The 12,139-nt window shown below is 39.5% G+C and overlaps 2 protein-coding genes across 3 annotated transcripts in view; one reads left to right on the top strand and one right to left on the bottom strand.

The window, feature by feature from the left end:
• Positions 1-12,139, top strand: part of LOC139730518 (mediator of RNA polymerase II transcription subunit 13-like) — a 180,895-nt gene that overhangs the window by 31,583 nt on the left and 137,173 nt on the right. For both annotated transcript variants that reach the window (XM_071641364.1, XM_071641363.1), the window contains exon 2: positions 857-1,121. In XM_071641364.1, coding sequence (XP_071497465.1) covers positions 857-1,121 — 265 coding nt within the window. The remainder of the gene's footprint in view (positions 1-856; positions 1,122-12,139) is intronic.
• On the bottom strand, positions 4,618-6,264 carry LOC139730531 (tigger transposable element-derived protein 4-like). The gene has a single exon (XM_071641386.1). The coding sequence runs from the start codon at positions 6,262-6,264 to the stop codon at positions 4,618-4,620; it is 1,647 nt and encodes a 548-aa protein (XP_071497487.1).

Genomic DNA, 12,139 nt, shown 5'->3' with positions numbered 1-12,139 from the left:
TCCTACTTCAATACTTGAATTTGCTGTAATTTGAATACATACAGGTGTAGTTTAGACTCTAATTGTTGATAACTGTCCAATAGTCCCTTTCTGTTCATGAAATGATTTTTCTTGATTCGGTCAAGCAAAATCTGTGAGAACAACAAATGTTTTTGTCACTGATTTGAAACCTGTACACATGTGCTAGCCGTTCATTGGTTACACACACCATTGCACACAGTACAGTGTAGGTCTAACATGCATTTATGCATATATTGGCAGGGGCCTGTTTGCATCTTACGGTCATTAACAGGTATGAATATTCATGAGGTTAGATTATGTGCAGTTCTACGCAAAGATGTTTTTGAAAAGGAATGGCAGAAAGGGGATAAACACAAAGAAAAAGAAAAATGTCTTTCCAAGACCATGGGAACAGTCTGGGAATTAGCAAGTTCCATGACAAGTTGGATAAAAGCCATTTATATCAGTCTGGGAAACCTGCTCATGAGGGGGGCTCCTGCTCATTAGCATGCAAGCCATGCTTATAATTTATGAGGCCCTTGGGGCGAGATGCTCGTGAGGTCCCCTGTTAACTTCTCATCCATCTCGCATCTGATGTTAAATTGTCACAAGTTCGAATGGTGATTTTTTGTTTATATACACATGTCCACTCTACATCGTACATTGTATATTGGCACATCGACACTGAGCCATTGGGGCCTCTATTTAGCTTCATCAATGAAAAAGGAAACAATGGAAGATTTGATTTTTGAAGATCAATGTGAAAATATCAGATTGTATGTAGTGAGTGAATTTCAATTACATAGTGTGCGAAATGTCTCTCTCACTAGCTTCTTTTGACTGTTTCATGTAACAGGCCGACTTGTCGGGCATAAAATGGCGACAGTATAGTTGGACTTGCCCCACCGAGCCAGTGGGGCCTCTAGAAGACCCAGTGCTCCAGTCGTACGCTAAGTGCATCGCAAAGAATATTTTGAGTGTGTGGCGCTGCAAACCTACGTCAGCTTCTGACCAGCTCATGGTCAGTTCAGAACAACCACTGGGACAATGTAAGGAGCTGTGGCTGTACTGGTATGGAGATGAACCTGCCTTTGATGAACTAATTTCACCTGATTTGAAAGGTAAGCATCATTTCATTTTTAACACACCTGAGCCAAAACCAGAATAGGGCCATTGAATATTTGCAATTGACCCCAGATTTGACATGTGTGACCCCTATCAAAGGTAGATGTGCAAGACACATTTTTCATTAGTATTGTATAATGTGTTGCCATGGCAATGGCAAATTTTCATAAACATCTTGCAAAATATTGTGGATCAAACTCTCTTTTTAATAGCAATTCAGTTGAAATTTGGCATCTTATGATCAGTGTAATGTGTAGTTGTGCAAGACACATTTTTGTTTGTTTGTGAATAAATCTGTTGCCATGGAAACAGCAGTTTTTAGTACCAATCATACAAAAATATGTGGATTGACCCAACTCCCTTAGTTTTTGAGTATTGGACTTGAATGTTGGCACATGTGACGACTATAGTATGTAGATGTGTAGAACACATCTTTTGTCGATGTTGAACGATGCGTTGCCATGATAACAGCATTTATTCACTGAAGGGCAAGTCCAAGCTATTTGATCACTCATGGCTGAAAATTCAAAATGATTCAAATAAGACAAATTTGGTGTAATTGAAAAGCCAAAATGTTAAAAGATGTTATTACCATAGCATTTTTATGCCTCCGCCACGAAGTGTCGCCGGAGGCGTTATGTTTTCGGGTTGTCTGTCCGTCCGTCCTTCCATCTGTAATCAATTTTGTGGACAGCGTAACCAGCGTAACAAAAAAAATCGTTTGAGGTATCCTAATGAAACTTGGCATGTATATGTATGAATGGGTGATGTTATGTCCAACTTTTGGGCACACATGCTAAAGGTCAAGGTCAAATGCACAAAATGTCACTATTTCCCCATGTCTATGCAATATCTGAAGGTATTTTCTTCAAACTTAACTAGTACAGTAAACCTCGCATGAGTCGAAGCTCTCGGGACTGAAAAAAATGCGTCGACTTAAGTGAACTTCGACTCTCGCGAGAGTCGATTTTTTTTCGACTCACAGTTAACGTGTATACACGTGTAGTACATTTGCATGCATGCATGTATGTGTGTGTGTGCGTGTGTGTGCGCGCGTCCGTGTGTGTGTTTGCATTCAAATTGTTTTGTCTATTCTATGAAGATAATGTTCTTATTTTGTTCTACATTGAACGTGGAATTTGTATCAGCAAACATGAATTTTATTGATAATTTTTTTGTTTGCAGATTGGATGTGCGTTTAGTGAACAAATAAAAATCAGATGAAGTGAATGTGAAGTTGCGTGTACTCGATCATTCCGATCATTGTCCCATTCTTCAAAATATCCAAATTTCAAAGATCTATCAGATGAAATCATCAGTCAAAACAAGTCACACTATTCACCTGAATTTCGCTTTTTCCCATGTTTTGATAAAGACAGAAATTACGAATTCCCATATCACAAAACAAACAGTACACAGTAGCTTGGTTTCTTTCTTCGCCGACTCGGCTTTAATACAACAGTTACCCATACTGCTAGGGCTAGCAAGCAAAATCTGTACATTTACATGTAAGCACACACAACGCGAGCTCTAAAATATGGAAATGGGTGGGACAAAGGCGTGGATTACAAATGTACACAGGGCACCCATAACTAAAAGGTTTGAAACAAAAAAAAGTAAATTTGCATGTAAGCATACTGCGACGTACGTTACCTTACAAATTTAATAGCAGGAAAACATGTACCGCACGCGTAATAGGCGTGGTTTCTGGTTTACGATGGAAATTTTGGAGCATGTAAATGAATGCCCCGAGACCCCTCGATCGAGATGTGGGCGGAACGTAGGCATTGCTTCATAACGTTTAACACAATGAGACCAGGGAGGTGAGACACCTCCCTTAGCTGATGAGACCTAGTAAATGAAGCACGTGTACATGTAGCTACATAGCTACGTGTACATGATTTGAACATGTCCCTTTTTGTAAGCACAAAGCCATGCCTTCGTTCCGCCCGCGTTTCAAGCACATGTTGCAGTATGTGGTACCTTCCTCTCCTATTTTATGATTGGATCACATCACTCGCACGCGCCAACATTTCCAGTAGTAAACCACACCTACTTATTCTCCTGCCATTTAATTGGTGTGTGCATGCTACAGTGAAAAGTTACAGATCGAAAATAAGAAAGGGAGAAAAACTACCGTGTGACATAGGGGTAGCGTGACTAAGACTTTACCTGTGGATAGAGTGAATTATTTTGGTGGTTGTACTAGTGTAATCAGAAAATTACGTGTTTGTCTAGCAAAGAATGAAAGTTCAAAACATCGTCGAGCATTGGTTTGTGGCTTGTATAATGGAATTACAATTTACTAGTAGGATGTTTTTGTCTTTGTTTGTATACTGTATTCTGGCCATTTACAAAGCAATAATTTAACCATTTTGGCCTACTAAAGTGTAACCTATTTTTCATTTAATTCCTACTTGGAATCCAAATACAGTTGTACGTATCTTGCCATATAGTGCGATATACTGAACACTGCATACATGCATAAACATTCATAACACAAATTGTTCCATCTGGAGTTAAGATCATTTTAAGACAATGTAAATTATTTATCTTGGTAAATTCAGAGATGTGAACATTTTCTTTTCGTGGATACGTTCGCTTAATTACTTATCTAAACTATCTAAACGGGCAAGGTCTTCAATAATGCTTTCCAGAAGACATTATTTACATCATCATATTAAGAATAATCACAAATGTCAGTTACCATATTATACTAGAAGAAATCCACAGTTAGCTGCTGAAACCAGGCACTTAAAGAAAATACATGGAGTGCTTGCATAGAAACCAAATGTAACCAAAAGCTATTTAAAAACGACTTGGTTGTTTAAAAGTTTTTGGAAACAAAATTTGATGTACGATCTTCATTTTGCTAGGAACTTTGTAGGATTTCAATATTTGATAGAAACCAGCTTGCCAGTAACTCAAGGATCTTATGTTGGACTACGTGTATGCAATAACCGAATTCCGCCCATGTTTTCCGGAAATTCCCGTCATTGTCCAACGACGATAGATCCTAATTTATTTATAAAGATATGTGATCAAATTCGAGGCATATCATTTAAATCACTCGACATACAATTATATGCAAAGTGACCTTTTAACGTGAATATTAACTAAACGAAAAAGGACTTATTGCAGCAATCAAAAGGGCCACTGAGTACTCCGTACTGTCTTGAAAATTGCATGAGACACAAAACTGTTATACATGATGTCACGCACATGTACTTATAATATAGCCATGAAGTAATGATCAATATTACTGTACACTTTTGAATATAAAATGTGAATGCACGTGAAAATGAAATGAAGAAGGCAAGCTTGAATGTTGCGTCATGGCCAGACTCGGAGAGAAAATATTCGTCGATTAACACTAAAACTTATACTAAAAATAGATTGACAGTTTTAGTAATTATCCTGACATGAATTCCGAAAGTTACATCAGTTTATATCATTCTTCAAAAGCTTCCCCCGATAGACTCGATTATTTCATTACTCCTTAGCCTTAAAAAAGTCAGTGATTGTGGATTGTTTCCTCTGTTGGGTGGGTCTGCTCATTAGAAAAGATTCATATCTGTCTACAAGTATGGCAAGATTGTCAGGGACTTGTTCAAAAATGTTATATTGCCTGATGATGTCCAGGGCTTGGCACACTTGACCCATCGTCGGTGGCTTTTTTGGTTCATTTTGTTCATGTTCGCTGTTGGGTTCACCATCCTCCTCAGTCTCGCTCTCCTCATCTTTACTTTTAGAAGCATGAGCCATTTCTACGATTTGTTCATCCGTGAGTACCTCCGTGCACTCCTCAACTGCATCAATGTCGACGTATTGGTCGATGGTGGGAACCGGAAACAGGTCTGCTAACCTCTCCCAGATGCCTCGAAAAGCTGATGCGGGTTCCGTGATGTCATTCATTTTACCATCCGGCATTTCGGTGTCATTTGTTTCATCACCAGGCATTTCAGTAACATTTAGCTCATCATCCGGCACCTCAGCTTGATCGGGGGCATCTCCATGTGGTCGTGGGGTAACAAACCCCACTTTCGCATACACATTAGAGATGGTTTGTGATGACACTTTGTCCCACGCAAGCTTGACTGCACTCACAGCATCAAGCAAGTCCCACTTGAACTGTGCTTCTTCTTCAGCAGCTTTGAGCCTGCGGAAGGCGAGAATGTGGCGATAATGCAGCTTCATGTTCTTGATGATGCCACCATCCATAGGCTGGGTGATGCTCGTGGTATTGGGAGGTAAGAAGACGACCTCGATGTTTTCCAGCTCCACTTTAGGGTGAGCTGGACAGTTGTCCACGATCATTGCTATTTTTCTACCTTCCATACTCCGGTCCAGTTTCCTAAGCCATGTCTCGAATAAGGCGCCGGTCATCCACGCTCTTTTATTAGCTTCGTAAGCTACGGGTAGATGGTTGACATTCTTGAAGGCTCGTGGACGCTTGCTCTTGCCGATGACAAGAAGTGGAATTTTGTCACTTCCGTCCATGTTTGCACACACGAGAACAGTGATCCTGTTTTTTTGCTGCTTGCTTCCATGGTAAGATGTTCCGACGAATCCCAGTGATTTTTCTGGCAGCATTTTCCAGAATAGCCCGGTTTCATCACAGTTATAAATGTCTTTGGCCTCATAGCGATGTAAAATATCGGAGAGTTTCCCCTCTTTCCAACTCTGTACTACTTCGTCATCAACCCCACCAGCTTCTCCTGCCTTCAGTATTTTTCCGATTCCGTACCTCTTCTTGAACCGATCAATCCAGCTTACTGAAGGAACTGCGTCATGCCCAAACTCCTTGGCAAAGTACTTTGCTTTTTCAAAGAGCATCTCTCCATCCAGATGCAGCTCAGGCAAAGAGACCTTTTGTCGGAACCATGTGATCAATGCTAGATCCACGTCGTCGAAAGTCACCTGCTTCATTCTCTTGATTCCTTTCCGAGCATCACTTGGGTTTTCCACTGCTTGCATGATTTTCTCTCGATTTTTTATCACGTCTGACAATGTATTGCTCTTCATGTTGAACTTCGCAGCAATGTCTTTTTTCTTCCAGGTGGGATTCTCATCCATGAACTTGAGGATAGAGTACTTTTCTTCATATGATTTGACGTTTAATTTTCGTTTCGTTGCCATATTGAGAGTTAAAAAGAGACAGCTCAAGACAATGCAAGATACCAAAATGAGTATGGCAGTGGTCGAAAAATGCCTTGGATATTTGAGCATAGGGCGTGGCCGGAGTCCCCTTTTCTCCTCTTACCGATTAACCGAAAATTCTAAATTAATGTGACAACCCTTAATTCCGTAATCTTCATGTGTGTTCTAACCTTGGAAAGAAAAGGAGAGCCCACTACATGAATTTTGTGAACAAAATATCATTGTACAGGCTGTACTGTTTTATTGATATTGAAGATGTGTTTTTTTTTTATCAAACTATAATAAAGTTTCCAACTTATAAGAAAAAATAGATCAGTTAATGAATTTAATTATGATTTGTTCAATTATAAGCCTAAATTGTATCAAACAAATACTGTAATAATTCTATCTTAAAATTCTCATATTTAGGGGGTAGTTCATTGTGTAGTTCATGTAATTACTTGCTAAGAAAAAAAAAACATGTAAATACAAAATTCAGGTTAATTGATTGCCCTTACCATACCTCCAACTTCGAGAAACCAAGGAGTTATGATAACTCAGCAATGCAATACTCGTAGTTAAACGTAGCTCTGAGAATGTCTGCTCTATTATTAAATGTCGCAATGTGCATGTGCTATGTCTATGGTGCAACATAGGTAACCATTGCTGGCAGACATTCTCTCAGCTGCGTGCTTTCATTGCTGTCAACCCTCAGACAAACACTCTCCCTGGTCCATCCCACTTTCATTGAACAAAACTATACAGCCAGCCGGTCATGCACAAACAAGCTCCGCCCACTTGGCCCGTCACTAAAATAATAAAGCAGCGATTGGCTCAACCAAGGAGTTCTGGCTTGACGTAACTAATGACATGGATAAAGTATGGATGTGCTGTGTGTATGTATACATACATGCGAATGTATTCGACATGGACGTGCGAAGTGGTACGGTGTAAGATATTGAGTGTGCATGCTTACCTGCAGCAGGTCAGGGACGGGGTTCTGCGACATGGCGATTTTTTTTTTGTTCTCCTCTAATGTAATGAGAATGCCAGACAAATTTTCTTCGGCTCAAGTGATGTAAACTACGTGTATCTTGTACAAAAGGGACCGAATGTTTTACTTCGACACAGCCGAAATTCGACTCTCGTACTTCGGCTTATCCACATATTTCTTAGAAGAAATACATAGGGAAAAATCGGGACTTTTTATTTTACTTCGAGTTAAGTGATTTTCGACTCACTCGACGTCGACTTATCCGAGGTTTACTGTATATGGGTATGTTCAAAAAGTTAGGACCCCAAGAGGTGTCATAACGGTGAAAATTCAGGATGTGCCATTAAAAAAAAAGAATCATATAAAAAGAAAGACCTACCTATGTAGTTTTTATATTTGCATAAGGATTACAAGATGACAGACTTATAACAAATTTTATGTGGTGTAGCATACCCCACGAAATACCGATGTCACATGGACACCATTTAGGAGGACCCAGTGTAAGGTTCCTATTAATTTGAAAGAAGTCAGCACCTTATTTGAAAATATTGTAAATACTGTGATGTGTACTTGATGGTTGCTCTATTGTACCCAGGAATTATTCTCATCACTCTTTCATTTTTAGAAAATTGTAACTACAGGGTGGTCCACGAGGGGTTTTAGCATGTCGCTGCAACATGCTAAAATTCTTGTGCAACATCCTAATAAGCCAGCAACATGCTATGCAACATCCTCAAGAATTTGCAACAAGCTCAAAGTAAAAGTATTCAAAAATGTGCAAAACATGTGCATAACATAAGAAACATCAAACTACCAGGTACTTTAGATATTTGTGTGCAAAACATGAGAGAGAACATTGAATGTAAGCAGCACAAAGAGAGATAAGCAGCGAAATATTGCGTACTACGTACTCATCGTGTGCGCTCCGCGCATATTCAATTTCTGCAATATTCTCAGATTCTGAGCTTGCAACATGCTAAAATTTCAAGTTGTGGACGACCCTGAACTATTTCTTAGTTCTGAGGACTATGTGAAAAGCTCTATTCCTAATGAATAACTAAACTTTTTACTTATATGGCATTTAAGATCATACTTTGTACTTGTATGTTTCAGGACTATTAAAAGGAGGTCAACCCTTCAGCTTTATTAGTATAAAAAGAATGTCCATTTATTATGTTCAAGATGAGGTATAGACTACCGATGTTATATGGATACCGTGTCAGGCGTAACATAGGTATGAGATTGACAATTTGGGATTTAATTTTGGCACTATTTACTTTAATTTCTTTTGCATAAAATATGAATTCTGATTGGAAAGGAAATACCAATATGCCCACCAGACATTTAATATACCAGTATTTCTTACATCAATGCCGACATTACCTATGTTACCAAGACAAGGTGTCCATGTAATGCGGTATGCAATGTCACACATACAGCTGTAACTACAGTACATGTACAGGATGGTCCACAACTTGAAATTTTAGCATGTTGCAGGGGAAAAAAGTGATCTTGCTCGTGAAAGTATGTGTGCGCGAAGCGCACATAACGAGCGCGAAGCGCGAAGTCCCTTGCGGCCGGGGTGCAGCTCTAGAGTTCTAGATGCTCTCTGGTGCTATCTTAGCCTTATTTTGAACACTTTGATCACCATGATCACTCTGCAATGCTAGGATAAAAATCATTAGGCCAAGTAAAAAAAGAAAGTAGTTTCTCGTCCGGGTTTTTTGAGCAAGGCGATGAGGGAGGTCCTTACTATTTTTTCGAGGATTGTCAAAATGAAAGTATATATGTGTTTCTCATCCGGTAATTCTGAGAAAGGTAATGAGGGAGGGCTTTACTATTTTCTATATCCAATTTATGAAATGAAATATCACTCTGGTAGCTGTGTTATGAGAGACCAGGGGGGTGTTTCATAAAGCTGCTCGTAAAGTTACGAACAGCTTACGAGCGACTGGTGATCAGTTCTTGTGCTGAATTATGGAAATTCTGATATGTACAATAGTGTATAGCACATCAGAACTGATCACCAGTCGCTCGTAAGCTGTTCGTAACTTTACGAACAGCTTTATGAAACAGGGCCCAGGTCCCAAGTGTATGTCTTGCCTGCACTCTGTGCATTTTCAAACAAATAGATATATGTACCATACTTGAAATGAAACTTCATGCATGCAGAAATACATTTGCTTTTTCTTTCCACTATACAGATGTCAAGGGAAAATGACCATCTTAATACTGGTATTTAGTGTTGTAATGGCATTTCTGATACTAGTGTACTTGCAATTCTGATGTATTGTGCTATTAATTGAAACAGGTATAAAACATGTCTTTCAACAAATGTACGACTGAAATAAATTCCATGATATTCAAAACACTGCTTTACATGTATTTATCATTGGTGTTTGTGACTTTTTGTGTCCACACAGCTGGTATGTATCTGCATTTCTTCACAGTACAATTGTAGCACATTCAACTGGAAACTGGCTTGTACAATTGCAGATGGATGTCAAAATGATACTGATATGGCATTATAGCATTAAACATTTAAAGATGTTTCTTCATGTTCTAAAAAGACATTTGATAATCACTCATCATTTGGATGATGAATGATTGTATACCACACTACAGATGATCCGACTCACGGCCGTGACCGTGAATTTACATCGTAAAGAAAAGTATCCCGCAGAAAAACGAGACAAACCAGAATCCGTGGAAAAGTTATTTATTTTGTAGATACACCCATTTAATAATTCTACATTTGCTGGAAAAGCGCATTCATTTTCTCTTCAAAATAGAACAATACATCGCCGTCAGATGCAATGTTACAGAGAGAGTGTACGGGCCTCTACACATTCGAATGTGTTCGTGCGTGCGTGCAGACAGCTGACAGACCAGGGGATGGGGACCCTGCGGTCCCTGGACAGCTACAGACATGCACACTTTGCCAATAAACGGTGCGGCACGGCCACTGCACTGGCACCGTACCTTCCGACACTGCACACACATGCACATACAATTGTAGTCACAATGACATGAAAATGTATACAAACTCGATACAATCCTCACAAGCATTTGTACAGTACAATTCATCCGCTTAAAATATGAGAAACGGGGAAAAATACGAACAATGCGCGAAATGTGCTTGGAATATCAGCGATTGTTCGCAAAAATGTTGCCGCTATCGCGTTCATGACGTACCGAGTGCGCTGTACATCACAGCCCATGCCGGCCCGCCCATCCAACCACAGTTCGACTGCTTTATGGGTCATTCCTTCTTGCCGAGCTCGCAGTGTGAAATGCATGCGTTATTACATACGCACTACATACAGGAGCTACAGCTGTACTACAGCTACATGTAGAACTATCGCAAGCGACAGTTCAGTTTCCTGCAGTTAGTTGTTCACTGATCGGATGAACCTCGTGATTGCAGTGACATGTTTACGCACGAACGTTTGTACATGCACAACACATACACACACACACACACACACACATACACATGTACTAGTAGCTAGCTTGCTGCATCGGGCGTGCGCTTGCATGCACACGCGATCCACACAGTAATAATAATACGTATAGTAATGAATACGTTTCGTGTGTACACAGAGAGTAGGCCCATAGCGTTTCCATATGTACGGAAAAAAATATTCGCGGCCTGTGCATGTGGTGTACCTCTACTGCTCGGAGCACGGATATTTGTCCAGTTTTTTCCTTTTAGCATCATCAGAACTACACTTTGCTGCCTCACAGAAAAACCCCATGGTGTAATGGATAGTTACAACGTATATTCGGGAAATAAAACAAAAGTCAAAACAAATACAGGGTTCTTGTTAATTTTTTTGACAGCAGGTAATTAGTCATTCACAGGCGGTTACCAAATTGGCCAGGGGTCCAGGGGGCCGCGTAGGCCCCCTGGCGGGGTTCTGGGGCAGCGCCCCCTTGAAGCTGAAAGGAAAATAGCATTCTGGAGGGCCATTAGTGGCTTAAAATGACACCAGTATTACACTCTCTACAGACTGTGAGAAATACAAAAATCCACAAGTTTAGAAGGAGAACTGCAGGCAAAAAATTTTACAATCTCCAATGACCATGACATGATGTGCCTGCTACATCCTATTCCTACTGCTTTAGATTTCTAACTACATGAACTAGTCTGCAGTCCTTTCATAATATGAACATAGGGATATTTTCAAACTGTGCAAAATGGAACAATGATCTGAATAATATATAACTACTCAATCCAGACTTATATTCAGAATATTTACTGGAAAAAATCAACATGAAATTGACATTTGTTTTTGTCCACGCAGCCAGGGCTCAACACTAACGTCGCATGTTTGTCTATACTTTTGGAAATGAACAGCGGTATCAATCGACTCCGTTAGATGCTAAGATAATGTCAGATGTTGCTTTTAATTTTGGAAATGAAGAACGGTAATAATCGACCCCGTAAGATACTAAAATAAATGTTGGATGTTTGCTTATACTTTTGGAAATGAATAACGGTAAGATTCAGCTACGTAGGGTGGTAAAATTAATGTCAGATATTTGATTTTGCGTTCGGAAATGAAGAAGGATAACATTCGGCTCCGGAAGATGCTGAAATAAATGTCGAATGTTTGCTTTGACGTTCGGAAATGAATGATAATGATAATATTCAACTCCGTACGATGATGAAATAAATGTCGGATGTTTGCTTTTACTTTCGAAAGTGATAGCAATATTACTCGGCTCCGAAAGATGCTAAAATAAATGTCAGATGATTGCCTTTACTTTCGGAAGTGAATAGCAGTAATATTCTGCTCCATACAATGCTAAAATAACTGTCGGATGTTTGCTCTTAAATTTCGAAATGAATAACAGTAACATTTAACTGCGTTCGAT

The sequence above is a fragment of the Diadema antillarum genome, unplaced genomic scaffold (genome assembly GCF_040938485.1).
Source record: "Diadema antillarum isolate AM-2024a unplaced genomic scaffold, OU_Dant_1.0 seq00000320_RagTag, whole genome shotgun sequence".
Taxonomy (NCBI): domain Eukaryota; kingdom Metazoa; phylum Echinodermata; class Echinoidea; order Diadematoida; family Diadematidae; genus Diadema; species Diadema antillarum.
The sequence above is the reverse complement of the archived record's forward strand: the minus strand, read 5'-3'. Positions and strand labels throughout refer to the sequence as shown.

Excerpts from the sequence above, each read along its gene's own strand:
- LOC139730531 (XM_071641386.1), bottom strand. The coding sequence starts at position 6,264 with ATGGCAACGAAACGAAAATTAAACGTCAAATCATATGAAGAAAAGTAC.